We start from the raw sequence: 18,314 nt of genomic DNA on the forward strand, positions 1-18,314 counted from the left end.
GCTTGCAGAGGAACCGACAGGTGGTGCGCCGGCCATGCTGCTACTCAATGCTCTGTGAATCCTCGCATCGACAGCCCCAACAACGGCGTTCTCAGTCCTTGGCGAAGCCCCCGCAATAACTCCCACCATTCGGCTGATATCCCTTAAAGCTGACCTCCAGCATGTACTACTTCGGTGAACCCAGCATCGGCATCGCTGCGACCAAAGAGCAGCAGCTATGAGGAGCCAGGAGGCGCGTCGGCCATCGCCGCTACAACCCAGTAACGCCAGGTTCCTCATCATAAGCGCGGCCACCATTGTAGAAGCAGGCTCCCATCCCAGAAGACCATGTCGCCTGCATAAATTAACCGCTTTTAGGCGGTTTTTGGGTTGTGTGCGCCGATTTATAGATGTTCCTAATGTAAATAGTTTATTGGCTGCGACCTTAGTGCACGTTTGGGGCTTTTGTTGTTTGTGTTTGGTTGCGAGCGAATGTCCTTATTTTAACCCATTTTGCTGGCATGCGTTCTGTTCCCCTGCAATCCGAGCAAAGATATTGCAGCTTCGGCGTGAATAACAACAGCCCTGTAATGCGGATCTTGACGACAAACACGGTACGCTTTCGTTTATATATTAATTTTAGAGAAGAAAGCATGCCAGCAATTTACAAACACCCTTACGCTCAGTACAGCGTGTTGTTGGGCTAGTTGGTGCATCATTTAAAGGGTTGAAGAAACTGCGCGTGAAAGACAAGACAATAAGGAAGGGACCGGACGGGCGCAGAAGGGACAAACCCTTAAGCTCCCACTGATGAGCATAAACCTTGCACGCTTCATCCAAATTACACATGTTGACGTTAATGATATGCTACAAAAACATGTTTTATTTACACAAAAGAAAATAAATTAGAAAGAAACCGCCAGCAGCACCTACAAATTGCGTTTCCGGATCCACCGTCAACAGCAGCAACAGCAGCACAATTCTCACTCGGTCATTTGTCTTTCGATTCCTTCAGTCACTATCACCACTCACTGCATCACCGGTCAGGGCCACGCCCGAGGATCGACGGTTCAGCCTGTTGGCGACTTCAGCGTTGGAGCCGAAAGAGGCGACGTGAAGCCAGTGCACACGATATCATCCTTGGCATTCCAGCGGTACGAGCGTGAACAAAGAACTTGCTCCAACGTATGGTTCATTATTACGAAATTTTATCTTTATGGTCAAGAAGTTTCATATCGTGTGAGCCCGAAACTACCGGAAGAGGATGGAGTTCAGATAACTACCGATCCTTACAAAGGAATCAATGCACTGAGGACCTATACTGGCCAAATAACGTAAATATTCCCCAGGATGTAAACGCATTTGGCGCTACTGTGCAGCAGATTGTTAAGTCTCCACTGAAAATTCTCCCAGGGACTTGTAGATCGACGTGGGTCTAGAAGTTGACTAATTGTTAGTCTAAATAAAATTTCGCTCGTCTCCTTCCCATTGCCGGTGTAATAACTAATTTGCAGGTCCTTGTTCAGTCATTCATAGCTGTGGGATTAACTTTGATTAAAGCTTTTTTCATTTACATTCTGCTCCAGCTCCGGAAAATGCAATATTTCCAGATGTGATATTTCCAGATCCGTAGACACACTTTTGGCCCACATTCGGCAGTCCTCCCTGATCATTGCAAGAAACTCTGGACTCTTTGCAGGAATTCCACTAAGTTTGGCTGTCAACACAGAAACGTCCAAACGCAGAAACGTCCAGCGTTACAATCGGAAACGTAACGTTTAACTGTTACGTGTGAAGGATTACTGCAATCAAAATTGTCCTGATATTTCATGTTAGATCTCCTTCATACCTTTTGTTGTGGAAGCGGGAACTTGGTTATGGTCCTATGCTCTCTAACACTCTGGACTTTTTGGACTTACTGCCATGTTCACTTTAGACCTCAGTAGCAATTCATAACGAAATTTATGGGTAGCTGTCTTTTGCCCCATTGAATATCGACGTTTTGTTTTTCTGTTGAAGCTCAGTGCTAACTAGAAGGACCTCGTATGTGGTTCGTCCGGCTGTAACGCCAAGTGGCTAGAATGAAAACTTCGGGACTCATTTTAATTGTTACTTCGGTATTCATTCGCTATTGAAGATCGTTGGGAATATGTTGGAGCGATCTACTGCGGAAGCCCCACCGCATTTCTGGTTCTTCATAGACGCATAACTGGGGACATGATTTAGTGTAACCGATATGATCAATCTCGGTGCGATGGGACTTGTGTTACATTTTTACCTTACATTTTTCGACATAGTCTTTTGGAGTACTTCGCCTTTGCGATGGCGTGCACACAGCGGCTTCTATTTGAGTGTGTGTAGACACATGGCACTGACTTCAAGCAGAAGTGGTGATTCGCGCACATCCCATGGAATGACCACTCGTCCCCCGGGCGTTTCCGCACAGAGCAGTCACCGTTGTGGGCGCTCGTCAGCGCAAGCCGATCTTTTCATAGATCCATGTGGCGTAGGGAGACACTCTCGTGAACACGGTCGGGTACTGTGCCGTGCCGCTGCAAGCCACGCCGAAGCTGTAGAGCCCGATAAGAGTCCAGTGGCCCCTGTCTTTCACCATCAGTGGGCTTCCAGGTATTCCCTGATGAGGCGTACAAGGTCGGAAAGAAAAGAAATCAGTGTAGGTCAAGGCGGCCAGTTGCGACATGTTTGTAAAGCCTATAGGCCAACACTGCAGCCCTAAAATGCTTCCCCATGACGTATGAGCCAATACCACCAAATTACAAAGACCGCAGGACTTCCCCTTTTTTCCCATTTTGTAGCGAGATCATTTATCTTCCATCGAAAGGAATATAGGCCTTAAAAGGACCATAAATATAGGGTGCCGAAGTCTGCGATTTTATGTGCGCAATCGCTGGGTACTGCCCAAGGAACGCCCCCCCCCCCCCCCCCACCCTCCCTCTCCCCTGCAAAAACAGTTGGAAAGTGTTAAGTATTAGCCGAGTTATCCTTCACTAAAGTGCCATTTACAAGGCCTGGGGCTTTCGCTGTTTTCCCCCTTCTCAAAGCAATGTGGATGCTACGAGCCCGCCCGCTCGGAGCGGGACCCTTGTACCCCAGAGATACGCCCAGTCATTGGCTCCGGTCATCAGTACGTCACGCTTTTAAATGCAGAGCATTTCTTAGCCTCGCCTCTTCCTGCGTCGGACGGCGTCCACAGCTCCGCGTCCGCACCAGGTGCGCCTCTCCTCCTTCCCTCCTCTCTATCAACAGCAGCTGGCGCGCGCATGCGTCGTAGTCAGCCCGTTCGCTCCGTCGCGGTCTCGGCGTAACAGGTGCGGGATAGCAGCGCGGTGAAGCGTGGAAGAGCGCGCGCTGCTGGCGCAGCGCGCCAGCAGCGCGCAGCCCTTGTTGCGCGCAGCCAAATTCTTTCTCGCTTCCACATTGCTCGCGCGGGCGTGAGATTTTAAAAAATGGGGGACTTGACGTTTGGGACAAGATAGGGCGGGCCAAAGACAACACGCTCGCCCACAACGAGCTTTCGAAGACGGCCCGTTTGCCTTTTTTGAATGCGGCGCTGTTGTTGCAAACAGGCCCTTCCGTGGCCAGTTGGCGTAGAAAGCACTGGGCTTAGCATCGGAGCAGTTATTTGATCGCCGCTTTCACTAGCAACGCGAAGGATGATCCTTGTGGGAATTTTTCACCACACAATCATCTCCTTTTACTAATGTGTAATTTTTATTTCGCCTGGCGTTCGTTCTGGTGAGCGGCGACGAGCTGCAGCTGCCGCCTACATCTGTCCTTGCGGGCGCACCGTGCGGGCAGGTCCTCACGGCCGTCGTACGAGGAGAGTGTCCGCCCGAAGAAAATATTGCCCATTTTTTGAAAATATTACCCTTTTTTTTAACGTCTTCTCAAATACATCACCTCAGCCTGAGCTTTGCACGACGGATGGCATTGGTCTCTGCAAAAATACGCCCCGGCGGAGAGATGCTCGCAGACACAGCGAACAGGGACAACATCGACTAGAAGCGGCCCACACCGCCTGAACCACCAGCGTCTCCCCGCGTACCTGGAGGCATCGGCTGGCTCCATAATTTGATGAAAGCTGACAATAGCTACGCCATAGTATCAAGCAGCTGCTATGTGCTGCGTCAAAGTAACCGGGATGCGTCAAAGGCGCATTGAATGGCGACAAGGAGTCAGATGCGAACAAGGAAAGTATGAAACACCTTTCTTGAATACCTGTGTATACCGAGAAGTGTGCAGAGGTGTAATATTTGGTAGATATTGTCGCGAACGCGTAGACTAGCGATTTTGCGTGTGAAATCGGGTCGGTGCGCCACAAATGCAGCGAAAACAGCATAACTGCGAATATCAGAGCCCTTAAGATTAAGGTTTCGGTATTTGCGCCTGGACGAATTTTGATGACATTTAGATTGCTGATGAAATTTCTGGCCATCTCTTTAATGTAGCGCTTTATCAACAGTGCACGTTCGCCAGGAAAAAATCATGCGCCCCTCCGTCTAACGACGATGATGGTTGAACTGGGAGCTTTCTTGGGAAGGATTCCTTCGTTGCTGTGCGAGTTTGGACTTTGACTCATTGAGATATTACTTCGAATTTCCCGCAGTTCAGACATTTGATCACAGTGGCTTTGACTCTTACCCTTCGCCATTTGATTTCGCGAAAAGAAAGCTTCACGTTCAACCATCGTCGTCGTTGGACGGAGGGGTGCATGATTTTTTCTGTCTAATATTGCACGTCCATACACCCGTGTCCAAGTCCGAGCTGCTCTGACGGTGTTGGAATAGCACAATCGGATAGGCGTCGCCTTCATAACGCGAGGGACCCAAGTTCGATTGCGACCACTGGAAGCGTTTTTTCCTTCCCTTAAACCCCCTGTCATGATCATTGTCAGGGAAAGTTGGCTTTCCTGTAGTGAGTTTTGTGGAGCGCACAGACGCCACCAGTGAAACATAGAAAGCTTCACATTAAAAAAGATGCGTACATACATGTTCCCAGAAACGTGTGTTAGTTCGCGGCCGTGGTGAAAATTTGGGGGTACTGCTATGGTGGTACTGCTACTATTGTATCATCGTTGTGATTTTGAGCGTTCCCCATTACTATTCATGCGACCCTGAAAAGTGTTCTCGGGCTCAGCGGGCTACACTGGCGTGAAAGGAATATTCGACACCAACAGCTTGATGCGTAATGCTGTGTTAGACTACAGTATTAAGTATTCAGAGTGGTATTAAATTCAAACACTGAATATATGTAGTGAAGTGGGTATTTAATACCACACTGAATACTGAATATCTCTGCTGGGGACTCTGTAAATGAATCTCGCATGCAGATACATACCTATTTACCGATCACTGCAATATTTTTTACGAGCAGAGGCCAGAATGGTACCTTAGACAGTCAATACAGCAATCAAAATCATGTATCACACTAACACTGAACGTATAAATGTGTAATAAGAAAATTGCGTGTTTTACGGCCCATTTTTGATCAATAATGGTGCTATGTTAGCTTTAGAATGGATGGAGCCTTCATTTTAAATTTGCCTTTGCTTTCGCACCGCTCGTTCTCGTAAATGAAGAAGGGAGCCGGTTTTAGCCTACGAAGTACAAATTCATGAGGAATGTTTTCACCAATGACCCATCACAACTCGTCCATGCAGAAAATGATTTATCAGAAGTAATTGTCTCTGATAAGCTGAAGCAGAACGCCCCAGAAGCGTTGAGCGACCAGTAGGTAAAGCGGTAAAAGTAGGCGCTTTTCGCAGATTTCCGCAGACTCCTTCTCGCATAGCACGGAGAATGGATGGAGCCTTAGCACTCACCACGCACTCGTCACCGATGTTGGTAGTCAGCTGCGTACACACGAAGTCTTCGTCGCTGATGCCCGCAGGGTACGGGGACAGGTCGACGCCGGCGTACGTGTTGTTGCAGTTGGACACAGGGATCACTCGGTAGTTCTTGTCCGCCATCGAACCCGGGCGGAAGTCTGCGAACAGGCCAGGCAGCCCAGAAAGAACGGACACCACAGTGAGCGAACGATGTTTAGACCGGTACGTCGTACCGGTAATTAAGTGTTGCCGAATGTGGCGCTTGCGTGACGTCCCTTTTCGAACTCGAGCATGTATTGTTTTCCTCACTCCGGTTCGGCGTCGCAGCTGTTCCTTCGCGGACACTATAGCACGTGTGATGTTCGTCACCATCGTAGACTGATTTAGGGAGTTTTATCGTATAATATTGGTGTAAAAATATCATCCACCACCACTAGCCGTGTTAACAAAAGGATGTGAACTGCGGGACTGCGGGAGCGGGCTTTTCTGTGAGACAGAGTATAAATGAACGAAGCGATCTAGAGTTACCGTGATTATTACGGCGTATTCGAAAAACAAAATCTGGCATATACTGCCACTCAACGTGCTTTTTCACAATCTCAGGCCATATATATATATATATATATATATATATATATATATATATATATATATATATATATATAAAGTGGTGAAATTGGCAGTCAAGAAAACCTCGGAAATCAAAGGGGAGGTTGTGGTGGGTCATAGAAACAGATGAAGAATTTTTTGAGTCAGAAAGAAACTGGTGAACATTTTTTTTCACCACTTTCTTTCTGACTCAAACAATTCTTCATCTGTTCCTATGACCCACCACAACCTCCCCTTTGCTTTCCGAGGTTGTCGTGTCTGCCAACCCTTATTTCTGTCTTAATTCGAGCCCCTCATTTCCCATTTTCTGATTCGCTACGTGCATAGCGAGGGCCTCTGTTCTGGCAGTCTTTAGGCCAACGTAGGTGGAGGTCATTCTGTGCCAATTTATGTCCGATGACGTCAACAAGCAAAGTGTGGGATACGATTCGCGCTCTTCGATCACCTGTGGCAGCAAGAATGCCTTTTCATGGATTAGCGCTATACAGAGGATTGTCCGAAACAGCTGTTGCAGATGAATTTTGTGCATGGATTACGAGGCCTTCAGAGGCAATGGCCTGTGATGAGTTTATCACATCTCGCAATGCCGCTAGGTCATTATTCCAGAAGTACAGGACATCATGTCACGCAGAGCTTGATGACGCGTTCTCGCTGACTGAGCTCGAAGAAGCACTGCGAAGGAGTCGCCGCAATGCCGCCGCTGGACCAGACAATGTCACCTACGCTCTCCTTTGCAATCTTGGTACCCGCATGACCATCCATCTGCTACATTTATTCAACGAATTATGGAATTCTGAGGAGATCCCCGAGTCTTGGAAGTTATCGAAGATTGTACCTCCCCTTAAGCCAGGAAAATCACCACGAGCGATCGACTCGTTTCGACCTGTCAGCTTGGCCAGTTGCGTAGCCAAGCTATATGAGAGGCTAATCTTTTATAGATTAATTTGGTTTTTAGAAACATCTGGGTCTTTTCCATCATGTATTTCAGGATTCCGGCCACGTCGGTGCACTATGGACAGTGTCCTAGACCTGGTGACGTCCATTGAACAAGAGCGCTATCAAGGAAACATGAAAATAGCTGCTTTTCTGGATATTAGTCGAGCATTCGACACCGCAGGTCATTACCACATTCTTGAAGGCCTTGTCGAAATGGGAACTCGTGGCAAAATACTTCGTTGGATTGAGAACTTCTTGAAGAACAGAAGAGTGTACATGTGCACCAGTCAAGGAGATAGCCAACAGCATGCAGTGGAACAAGGGGTTCCTTAGGGAAGCGTGCTAAGTACGCTGTTGTTTAATGTTGTAATGGCGAAGTTGCCAGCGTTGCTTTCCCCGCAGCTGCACGTAAGCATCTACGCTGATGACATTTGCATTTGGTGCAGCGGTGCTTGTTACTTGTCGATTCAAGCTGACCTCCAAGCTGGCATTGACAGCATTGAGAAGTTTCTACGTGCGCGAGGAATGGATGTCTCTGCAACGAAATCCGGCGTGCTTGCTTTCACGCGAAAGAAGTTGCGTGGATTACGGCTCACCATGGGTGGTCAGGAAATACCTCGAGAAAAATGTCACAAGTTTCTTGGGATATACATTGACACATCGCTCACGTGGTGCCGACATATGGATTATCTGCAGGTAAGGGCATCACGTGTAGTCCACGTTTTGCGTTACCTCACAGGCACCCGATGGGGCTGTTCGTCCGATTCTATGCTTCGACTGCATGCTGCACTTGTCCGTCACGCCGTTGCCTATTCTATACCTGTTCTGCATGGCCTGTCAAATCGTCAAGAGCAGCGACTGCAAGCATTGGTAACCAGAGGCCTCCGTCTCTGCCTCGGAGTGCCCAGGCCAACGTCGGGAACCATGGTTCTCGTGGAAGCAAGAGAGCCACCCGTAAATGCTTTGCGCGTGCAGGAGGTGCGCCGCCATTACCTGCGCCTGACTACGCAGCATAACTCGCACCCTTTGGTTTCCCGTCTCCAACAGCGTTCAGCGTCAAAGGTTCATCAGGCCATCTTTGGTGATGTCATGGCCCTGCCCGCTGTATCTCAATGGCAACACAGCACTGGGTCGCCTCCATGGACTGTTTCCTGCATTGACACCAATGCTGATACCCCCGGGATGCCCAAAAAACAATCTATATCTACAGTGGCAGCACGGCAGATGACGCTCAATTACATGCATGAACGTTATGCTTATTATGTGCATATATATACCGATGGATCGTCGACAACCGCGTCGTCGTCGTCAGCTTTCACAATACCGAGTCTTCACATCGATCCGGGGGTCAAGCTCTCGCACCCTACATCGTCGACGGCTGCAGAGCTTTACGCAATATATCTTGCAGTCAAATTTATCGCTACAATGACTTCACCGACTAAATGGGCACTTCTCACAGATTCAAAAGCGGCTCTTCAAGCCCTAAATCCAATTGCGGCTTACAGTCATCAGAATATCTTGGCAAGACACATCTGTGATGTGATGGCAACTGAAATAGGAAAAACTCAGAAAATAACATTTCAGTGGATTCCCGGGCACATTGGAATAAGGAAATTCACGAGCTGACCGACTAGCAGGAGCCGCTCATTCAAATTCCACGTGTAGCGCCGTGCCTTTTACCAGAGGTGATGTTAAAAATTACTTGAAAAAACTAAGGACACACATTACTTTGGAAACCAGGTTGACCGATAAATATCGTTCATCGCTGTTATACCAAGTGGACCCGTACCTTACATACCCGTGTGCGTCTCATCTGGGTCGTTCGGTCGACACGTTAATACATCGCCTTCACCTTGACGTGGCCTACACCACGAAATTTCTTTACCGTATTCGATTCGCTGATGACACCTGCTGTGCTTGTGGACAGACACCAAACTGAAGATGTGCATCATGTCCTGCTTGAGTGCCCTCTATATGCGACCGAGCGGAAAAAATTAAGTGATAAGCTTAACCTGCTATCTCGGACACCCCTATCCTTGCCGAAACTGTTGGGTCCGTGGGACAATGTACGCAACCAAACGAAAGCCTTCCTTGCCTTAAAGTAGCCATGAAGACAAAACACAACCTTGGTTCATTCAAAAGATTGTCTCGTTAGAATCATACTGACACCACTTTTAACGTAAACTTCGCTCAAATAAGCTACATAATTAGGAAAAACGGGAATGGTCATGCGACCCACCAGCTCATTTTCCGCAACAGAACCTATGTCGTCACATGAGCTAAGCTCTGCGATTGGCGGAGGCTGGCAGAAGCAGACGCAAATTAGGTAGAACTTACAAACTAGACGAACGAGCGATTTGCGCTTAAATTTAGGGCACATTCTTTACAAAGCAATAAGAATGATGGGACAAACAGTGGAAGTTACGAAAGCACATGTAAACATAGAAGTACTGATGCGTTCTGCTGTTCGTACTGCGCACAGCATGCTTGGTTTCGCTGCACAGCACTACGGGGCTTGGGGTTGTCTCAGACGACACTGGCCGATTGACGCAAGCAACGGTGTCTTACGTGACCCCATTTGTCGAGCGAGCACTGTTTCAGGGAACGAATATGTTCTCCCAGAACAAAAACAAGCCAGGTTTAAATGCGGGCAAAAACAAACCAAACGCTTGCCACGGTATGGTGGTGCTATCTAGGTTACGGAACGTAAAGAAACGCGGGAACAAACCAACACCGCTGTACCAACACCGGGTGGAGACAACCTTTGAACGGTCCCGTGCCGCCGCAATTGGGCCAACGGGCTCAACGCGTTATTCTTTTCGTTTCCCACGAGACCTAGCAACGCGAAATAGACAATATGATTCAAACTTCCTCAATAAACCGCGTTGCGGCGATAATTTTAGCGCGGTTTTGACACAATGACTTGCTTCGGCGGCGAGCGAGCAACCGAAAATGGCGGTGCCAGCGTATACGTGTCTCTACCCTGTACGGCGGATGCGTGAATGAAGGTACTCTAGGCTGCAGAGCGGTCGGTTTCAGTGATGTCACTTGGGACCACGAAAACGCACGATTGAGCGGGAAAATCAAAATGTTAACCTAAATTGTTTAATTTATCAGTGAATAAAGCACCGTTTGTATCTGGACAAGCGCTGGGGGCACTATAAAACACGAAATCTTCCGAATAAAACCAACTTGCATTTTCTCTTCATGGCTCCTTTAAGGGAATTTTCTCGAATGACGAAGATGTGTGAACACTATTAAATGCGTGCACTTTCTTCTGAAACGCTCTGAAATGGGTGTGGAAACACACAAGGGTGTTATGTATACTGGCGAAACTATCTGTGTCGCGTCGTGGTTGTCGTCTGTATATAGGTGTGTATAGTTATCTTAATTTTGTTTAACTATATTCCACTGATGTAAGAAATCATGTGTATATATATATATATATATGGGTGTGCTTTTGTACTACACAAAGCAAGTAGTTACTGAGTGCGCATCTTTCATCCGCTGCTGTCTCAATGTACTTAATCTAATCCCTTGTGGTTCCTTAGAGCATGTATTGTACCTTTTGTATACTCCAATGCCTGGAGTAGCCAGCTCCTGTTTGACTTGGAGCTAAACTCTCCAATAAATAATTATTTCTCTCTCTCTCTGGCAGTCTTGGTGCCAAAGGTAGGTTAAGAGGGTTCAATGCTGGTCGACCACTCTCGACGTGTCGTAGACACTCGAATCACGGCCCGGGGGTTAAAAAGAAGGTCCCCTTCACCCCGAGTAGTCCGAGTGGCGCTGGCTACCACCCCCAAGTGCCGGAAACAAAAAATACCTTAACATAAATACCCGAGAAAGTGGTGGGGAAACAGCCCCGCCGGTAGCATAGTGGTTATCGCACCAGACCGGTGTTCTGGAGGTCGTGGGTTCGGATCGCACCCGGCGGGCATTTTTTCACCACTTTCTTTCTGTCTTTCCAAATCGAAATTTTTTATCTGTTTCTATGACCTACCACATTCTCCCCTTTGCTTTCCGAGGTTTTCTTGACTGCCAACTCTTATCTCTCTCTCTCTCTCTCTCTCTCTCTCTCTCTCTCTCTATATATATATATATATATATATATATATATATATATATATATATATATAGTGTCCGCACACACCTAAGCACTTCTGGTGGGTTGTGAATGCGAAACAATGATTGCCGAGTTGAACGCCTCAGACGCACCGCTTCCGCCTTATTTCTGTACTCGGGCATTACCCGGCTCGGAGGGCATGCATAGAGAGGCCAGAGTTTTGCTGGTTTGCTGTAAAAATCAGTGCAATACCAAGTGCCAAGTTGGTCCTCCGCCGCCGACCCATGGAGGTGGAACAAAGGTTTCTTGCCCCCGCAACGAAAGTGGGCGTAGTCTCTCCACCTCCCAAACACTGGACGCGCTTTCTTCAGCAAGGCGCTCCAGTGTAAGAAAAAGATAACGGCAGAGTATGCCCTGGCAGCTCAGCTGTCTGTATCGAGCCCTATAGGTGGACGTGAGAACGACAAAGGCAGCAACAAAGCGAAGTGCGCTCACCTCTTTGCCTGTTGGACCAGCTGACGGCGTCGAGTACGCTTCCGTTGAGCACCAGCCTGGCATCCAGCACAGTGGGTAGGCACACAGGCGCCAGCTGGCTGGCAGACAGCACGGGTTCGAAGCGCACCACGGCCAGGTCGTGGTAGCCATCCGGAATGCGGAAGCTCGGGTGCGGCTCCACGCTCGTGACCCGGCGAAGCGGCTCCGGGCCGACCATGTTCAGCATCACGGCGCTGCTCCGGCTGCGACGTCGGCGCGGTTCTCAAAAGTGCGCCTCTTGCTTTGTCTCCGTAACTGAACAGTCAAGCGTCCTTCGCAGCCCCCAGGAGAAGGCGGTTGTACTACCACTGGCATTCTTTATAAGCTCAGGATGGAAGGAGAGGATAAAAAGGCAAGCGCAGAAACTTGTCCAGTCGTAAGCAGACCGGTAGAAAACTGGGAATGTGACATGCGTTATTTCTGAATGAACAATATATATCTTTGGAGGTGCATATGAGAAAAAATGGCGAAAGATTGAGGCGGTCATTATGGAGCCAGAGATGTCGCTTTTCGGACACCCGGGGTCGTGAGGTGTGCGTGTCGTTTAGGAGATAAACATGGGTCCTGCTCTGGCAGTATATCCATCCGGTAGGCGACGACGGAATTCTCAGTGCAGAAATTCCAGCCCTTTGCGCGTTACATAACTTCGTAGATTCTGCCAACATGAGGGCGCAAAAACAATCTCTATAAATAGTGAAATTCCACCTTTCTAGAAATACTAGGCTGATAAATACCTTTTTGTTTTTTCACTAACAGAAGCAAACACGAGCTTTTGCAGAGCCCGCGCGTAAGGTTTAGGGCATACGCCTTCTATAATGTATTCGGCATTAGGGTTAGTCAAAACAAATACAATTTGCGCATTCTTTCTCATTTAAAACCAACATATAAAGTTAGGGTAGTAGCGGAGAGACTTCGTGACATGTGTACGTATGGAACGCACAAAAGGTCTGTGGGAGCCAGGCATACATCACTAAAGGTAGACAAGATGTTGTTTGTTTAATGTAATACACAATATGTAATGCTAGTCATACTGAAATGGAAGTCCGCTGGCAACAAGGTGCCCGCACAAGCATTTCAGCTCGTCTACAAAACCACTTTCGTCTTTCTCTCTGCGAAACCTTGGCGACGATCCAAAAATAATGGCTTTGCCGCATGTCACGTACACTTTTCTGTCTTCTCCGCATGGCGTGTGTTTTGTTGGCTCTTTCACGAACAGGTAAAATTGTGCGAGAAAGCTAGACAGACAAAAGCGCACGGAACAATGGTGTACAGGACAGTCGAGCTGCAGAAGCCAATTCATATGACGACAGCACATGACTTTCATATCTTGTCGCCGCCGTTCTTTCTAGTGCACTGCTCTCAGCTTTCCAAGCGCCGCTCAGGGTAGAAGTCCCGTATAAGTTCGCAGCCTTTTCCTAATACACCGGGCACCAACATGGTAGCCATGGAGACATCAGTACAAGCTATCTATACGTCACCTGCCAACATCGCACCCCCCCTCCCCCCCCCCCCCCCTCTTGCACGCACTCCTCTGGGTGGATGGCCGGCATATTTATGGTTCAAACCCACTGGATTCTAATGTGAACTGCTGGGCATCACTGTGCCTTGCTCCATCGTAGCACTGTAGGCAGGGTGTGTTACCTGGAGGCCCCGTATCTCGAGGCGCTTACTTAAAACTGGGGAATAGGGTTAGTCCGACAAACAAGGTACTTTTTTTTTAGCTAACAGGCGAGAACAAAGCGAGCCACAGATCGACGATTAAGGGTGACAAACCTCGCTTCGTACCCCTCTTTCGGCCTAGCACTTATCTGGAGTCATGAAAGACCTCGCTCAGCAACAAGCTTTGTTATCTAATCTAGCTTTTTTGGCTTGCTGGTAAACGGCAGTTAGTCGCATTTTGCCTCGGACAGTGTTGCTGTAGCAATGTGTCAACGTACTCGCTATTGGTTGAGCTCGACAAAGATGCTTACGCGTGTGCTCGCTATGGTTGTCACCGCATCGCTTACCCCTTGTCTGGTCCAAAACACTGGGCTGCGGTGAGAACGTGCTGCTGGTCCAGCAACACGCCGGCACAACGCCTCGCTGGGTTCGCTTGGTCTACCAATGACGCCTGCACAGAGGGCGTGTTGGTTAGGGTACGGTAACGATCAGTTACTAAGCCGGCAAAACAACAATCACGGGGTATAAAGTGAAGGCGAATGCCTATTTGCACATTTTCTTGATCGGCCGCTCAACCGTCTTTTGAACTCTGCGGCCGCGCCAGTTACCAGTTCACCAACCCCCTGGACAGCACGCTCCTAATCTCGTTCCGCTCACTCGCCATTGCCACAAGCCTCCTGTTCGCCCGGTCGGTAGCTTTTCTCCTCAAAGCGGTTCATATTGGGGCCGCGGCAGCTGCTTACCCTCCTCCGGCGCTGCTGTTTCCCTTTGCCAGTGCGCTCTTATTTTCTGTACCTCAAAACAATTTTCTGTGCCTCACAACACTTTCCTAAAAAAGGGATCAAAGGCCTTCGCAGTAAAAATTAACGGATGACTACACGAACTTAATACGATTATTCAGCACTGGACCCGAAAGCTTCTGCCACCTCCGGCATAAATTAATAAATGATCAGAAATTGCCATTGTAATTATGAGCTAGCGCTGCACTAGCTTCCCTCGATGGTGCTCTCTTTTGCTGCCTGCTATGCATCAAAAGCGCACTTGCTGCAGCGCACGATTTAACGCATGCCGGTTACAGATGATACCCATGACCACTTAGGCATCGGGAAACAGCGAGTTACGCAGCACTTTATTAGCCTGCTTTTCCCATTTTTTTCCCTTTGTAAAATGTTTCAGCGCCTCTTGAATGCTTATCACATTTATATGTCATTTCGTTCCACATCGCCTCTGCGATATGGTTGGTTTTCGTTGCGCAGATCAGGGAGCGCACAAGCAGAAGGCACCGATTTACCATCCACGGCCAGGAACCTTCGGACGACGACTGCGGGTGCTGTTGCCGCTGCTGCTGCTGCTGCGGCGGCGGCTGCCGGCCGCTGAGGCGCTGCCGCGGGAGCAGGACCACCGCGTTGTGCGGCCTCCGCCTGCTCAGTCCAGGTCTCCGAATCCTGCGGGCGTCCAGAGAGTAGACGGGCTCATCGAAGAGCAGCCGCGCTGGCCGCTGCCGGGACTCGGTAGGCTCGGGTCGCAAGCCGCATGTCCTGACCGGGGGCGGGCCACGGTCTGCAGGGCCACGGCGCAAGGATTAAGGCCCCGCCAGCGCTGTCGCGGCGAGGAGTCGCGCCTGACGCCACGACGGAAGGATATGGCACATGGGGGACTGCCATGCTGGGATGCATGCTATCAAAAAACTAGTGGTTGGCGCGGTGAGCTGCCGCCATGCGATTGCGTGTGTTCGCGCGTCCGTACACGGGGCGTTCCAGCTACTTTTGCGACAAGTCTTAATACAACAATGAGCGATAACACTTGGACATTACAGAATGAAGATCGCATTGCGTGATGCCCCAGTGCAACCGCACTTTGTAGTCTACTCGAATAATGGGCCTTGTAATAATTCACTGAATTTACTCCGTTCATGCAAGTAACTAATCATTTTGGTGCATTGTTGACAAACTCTCTTGCAGGAAATGTTTTTCGCACAGTTCTTATTTCTAGCACACACACCGGGTCATCACCCAAGCGGGAACAAGTCCCCTTGTTGGCCCCAAGTGTGCCGACATGCCAGTCCACTATTGTCTCGACCGAATAAAATACCCGGAACCGCAACCACAAATATCGAGAGATAAAGCCATCACCATTTGAGGACTGCAGACAAATGCATATTCACACAGCACCGTTCTTTATACCCCCCCCCCCTTCAGTACACCTGTAATTCCTGTCCTCTTTGCATTCTGCACCTTAAAGGAGCCATGAAGAGAAAATACAACTTCGTTTAATTTGAAAGAACGAGGATTCAGTATCTCACTCAGCTCCATTAGAGCCACAAAAGATGTTTTTTAACGAAAAAAAAAGCAAGAAGTATTTAAAAACTTTCAAATTTTGCGCCACAGTGACGTGTTATGGAGCAAGAATGACGTCATACGGGCCAACAATAAAATATAATTTTCAGTGAGTTAACTGCACGTTAGCATTCAAGTGATGCGGTAAAATGGAACTAGAGGCCCCATTACAGACGTCCAGTCATGTGTCGTCGCGACAGGTCTCTTAGGCGGCCGCCAATCGCACAAACAAGGTTCCGTGACGTCATAGAAAAGTTGCGGGAAATTGGCTAGGGGGTCGCGACTGCTTCAAACGTTTTCTTTAATATCTCCGTTATTTGTTCGAAGATTGCGATGATATCGGTATCATTGTTATCGGGACTAAGCAGTCTTTCTAATAAACCCAACTTGTATTTTGTCTTCATGGCTCCTTTAAAGGGAAGGTGAAGCGGTTTTAGAATTAAAAGAAAAGTTGACTAGCAGCAAGTACACATTGAATAGTTCATGTGTACGAAATATTTTCGCAATACATGCAATAGAAGCGGCGCAATGCGCAAACAAAAGTGGCCTGATGCCCCGCCCCCATCTCGCCGGGCGATGCCGGAAGACAGAAGAGCGCGGGCGAAAACCGGCTGAAAAACGTCATACCTGGACTTCCGGCCGGATCGGCCGCCTCGGCCATGCTCTTTTCGCCGTGTTTCCTTATGAATGATACTTGTTGTTGTTGTGGTTGATAGCACTCATTTGTACAATTTTCGTGTTCAAAAAGTATGCACGAACGCCAAACGAGGCATACGTTATCATGCCGTATTCCTAAGCAGAATAATGCCACGCCGGGATGCTTGATAACATAAGGAAGCGACAGCCGAGGTGGCTGTGCTTGATGACAGAGCATATACTACACTACGTTAAATACTTTGTAAACCGCTCCAATGCGTTTTTTTTTTTGATGCGACGGACGTGAATGTTCACATTAGGTTCTAGATTTAGGAAGGATGGGGAATACTGCTGTACTTTGGCCGGGGATGTTTCGTTCCATTCCAGAAACCAAGTCACATTTGTTCAGGAAATACTTGTTTCGTTAAACTCGTCGGTTTTCTTTCCCTATGGGCTCAGGACAGTGTTCAAAAAAACAATTTTTTGGCGAAACTAAAACAAGAGGCCAATCCTGATAGAAGTTCTCTCCCGGCTAAGAGGTAAACAGTATTCCTACAAAGTAAAAGAACCAAGACAACCAGATTACTTATTTTGCAAGATGCATGTCACGATAAGGTGATGTTTGTCTGGAACTAAAAAAAAAACACCACTCCGAACCACCACGGTGCCATAATTTGTGTTGACTGCGGGGGCCTAATTTTTTGCCCAAGATTCCGTATGGCTGCATATTATAACCTCGCAAGCACTTGTTGTCACTGAAACTCAAGTGTGCTCCAGTGATAGTCGATCGGTGATATATATAATGATGATACTAAAAAAATTAGGAGCGAAGAGTAAATATACGGCCTCTGTCCGACTAGCGCGGTAAATGCTTAAATCTAGAAATGCTGAAACAGGCCAACGATTCATTATCACAAACGTTTGGTGATTGTTACCTAAAGTAACGTAACTACAACGTAACTGCCTTGTCCGACTGGTCTGTTAATTATAACGAGGTGGCCGTAATATTGTAGCAGAATGCGCAACGCACAAGCGAAAATCAAGCCCTACTACAGCCAATAATGCTTAGCAGGCACTAGTATGCTGCAGTGTTTTCAGAATAAATGCATGTGAAGCAGTAAGTCGCCACTCATCGAAGTGCAGCTAGCAATCGCGGAGGCGCCGTAGCGCCGCTGCCGAAATGGCGCGCGCGTGTGGGTCTGTGTACGGGGATGAGTAACGGGGCTGGGGTGGGCGACAACGAACAAAGGAAGTGCGGAAGCAGAGTCTGCTTGTTGGTTTATGCGTGTACCGGCAAGATGTGTCTCGCATATACGTTTACAGCGCATGAACGCTATTTTTTCGCGCAGTGCACGTACGTGCTTTTCGCTTGTAGATTGTTTATAAAACGCCCATTAATCTTCGGCATAAATGGTTTTGTGTAAAGAAACAGTTAAGGCAGTACCTAATATTAACATAAGGTATAAAATCCCCCTATGCTGGTTGCCTAATTCAAAAATATTTTGATGGAACCCACTAGTCGACGTCACAGTCACTGCTTTGGGGTTCTCTGTCGTGTAAAGCAAATTTAAGCTCCAAGATAATTGAACCAACAGCACGGGAAATTATAAAACAAACTTCCAGTCATGCGCGGAAATTAAACTGCAAGCTAAATTGCCGCGAAGGCAACCGTGCGATCGTTCGCAATGCTTCCGACAACCCGCGCGGCCGATGG

The 18,314-nt window shown here is 48.2% G+C and overlaps 1 protein-coding gene across 1 annotated transcript in view; it reads right to left on the minus strand.

Moving 5' to 3' along the window:
- Positions 1-852: 852 nt before the first annotated feature.
- The window catches only part of LOC144174891 (uncharacterized), a 113,961-nt gene continuing 96,499 nt past the window's right edge, over positions 853-18,314 (minus strand). The window contains exons 4-8 of the mRNA XM_077703863.1: positions 14,920-15,188; positions 13,976-14,079; positions 11,931-12,172; positions 5,822-5,985; positions 853-2,614 (exon numbers count right to left, since the gene is read on the minus strand). Of these exons, the coding sequence (XP_077559989.1) occupies positions 2,450-2,614; positions 5,822-5,985; positions 11,931-12,172; positions 13,976-14,079; positions 14,920-15,188 (944 nt within the window). The 3' untranslated portion in view covers positions 853-2,449. The remainder of the gene's footprint in view (positions 2,615-5,821; positions 5,986-11,930; positions 12,173-13,975; positions 14,080-14,919; positions 15,189-18,314) is intronic.

The sequence above is a fragment of the Haemaphysalis longicornis genome, unplaced genomic scaffold (genome assembly GCF_048455015.1).
Source record: "Haemaphysalis longicornis isolate Haplotype H1 unplaced genomic scaffold, Haemaphysalis longicornis Haplotype H1 scaffold_1, whole genome shotgun sequence".
Lineage (NCBI taxonomy): Eukaryota > Metazoa > Arthropoda > Arachnida > Ixodida > Ixodidae > Haemaphysalis > Haemaphysalis longicornis.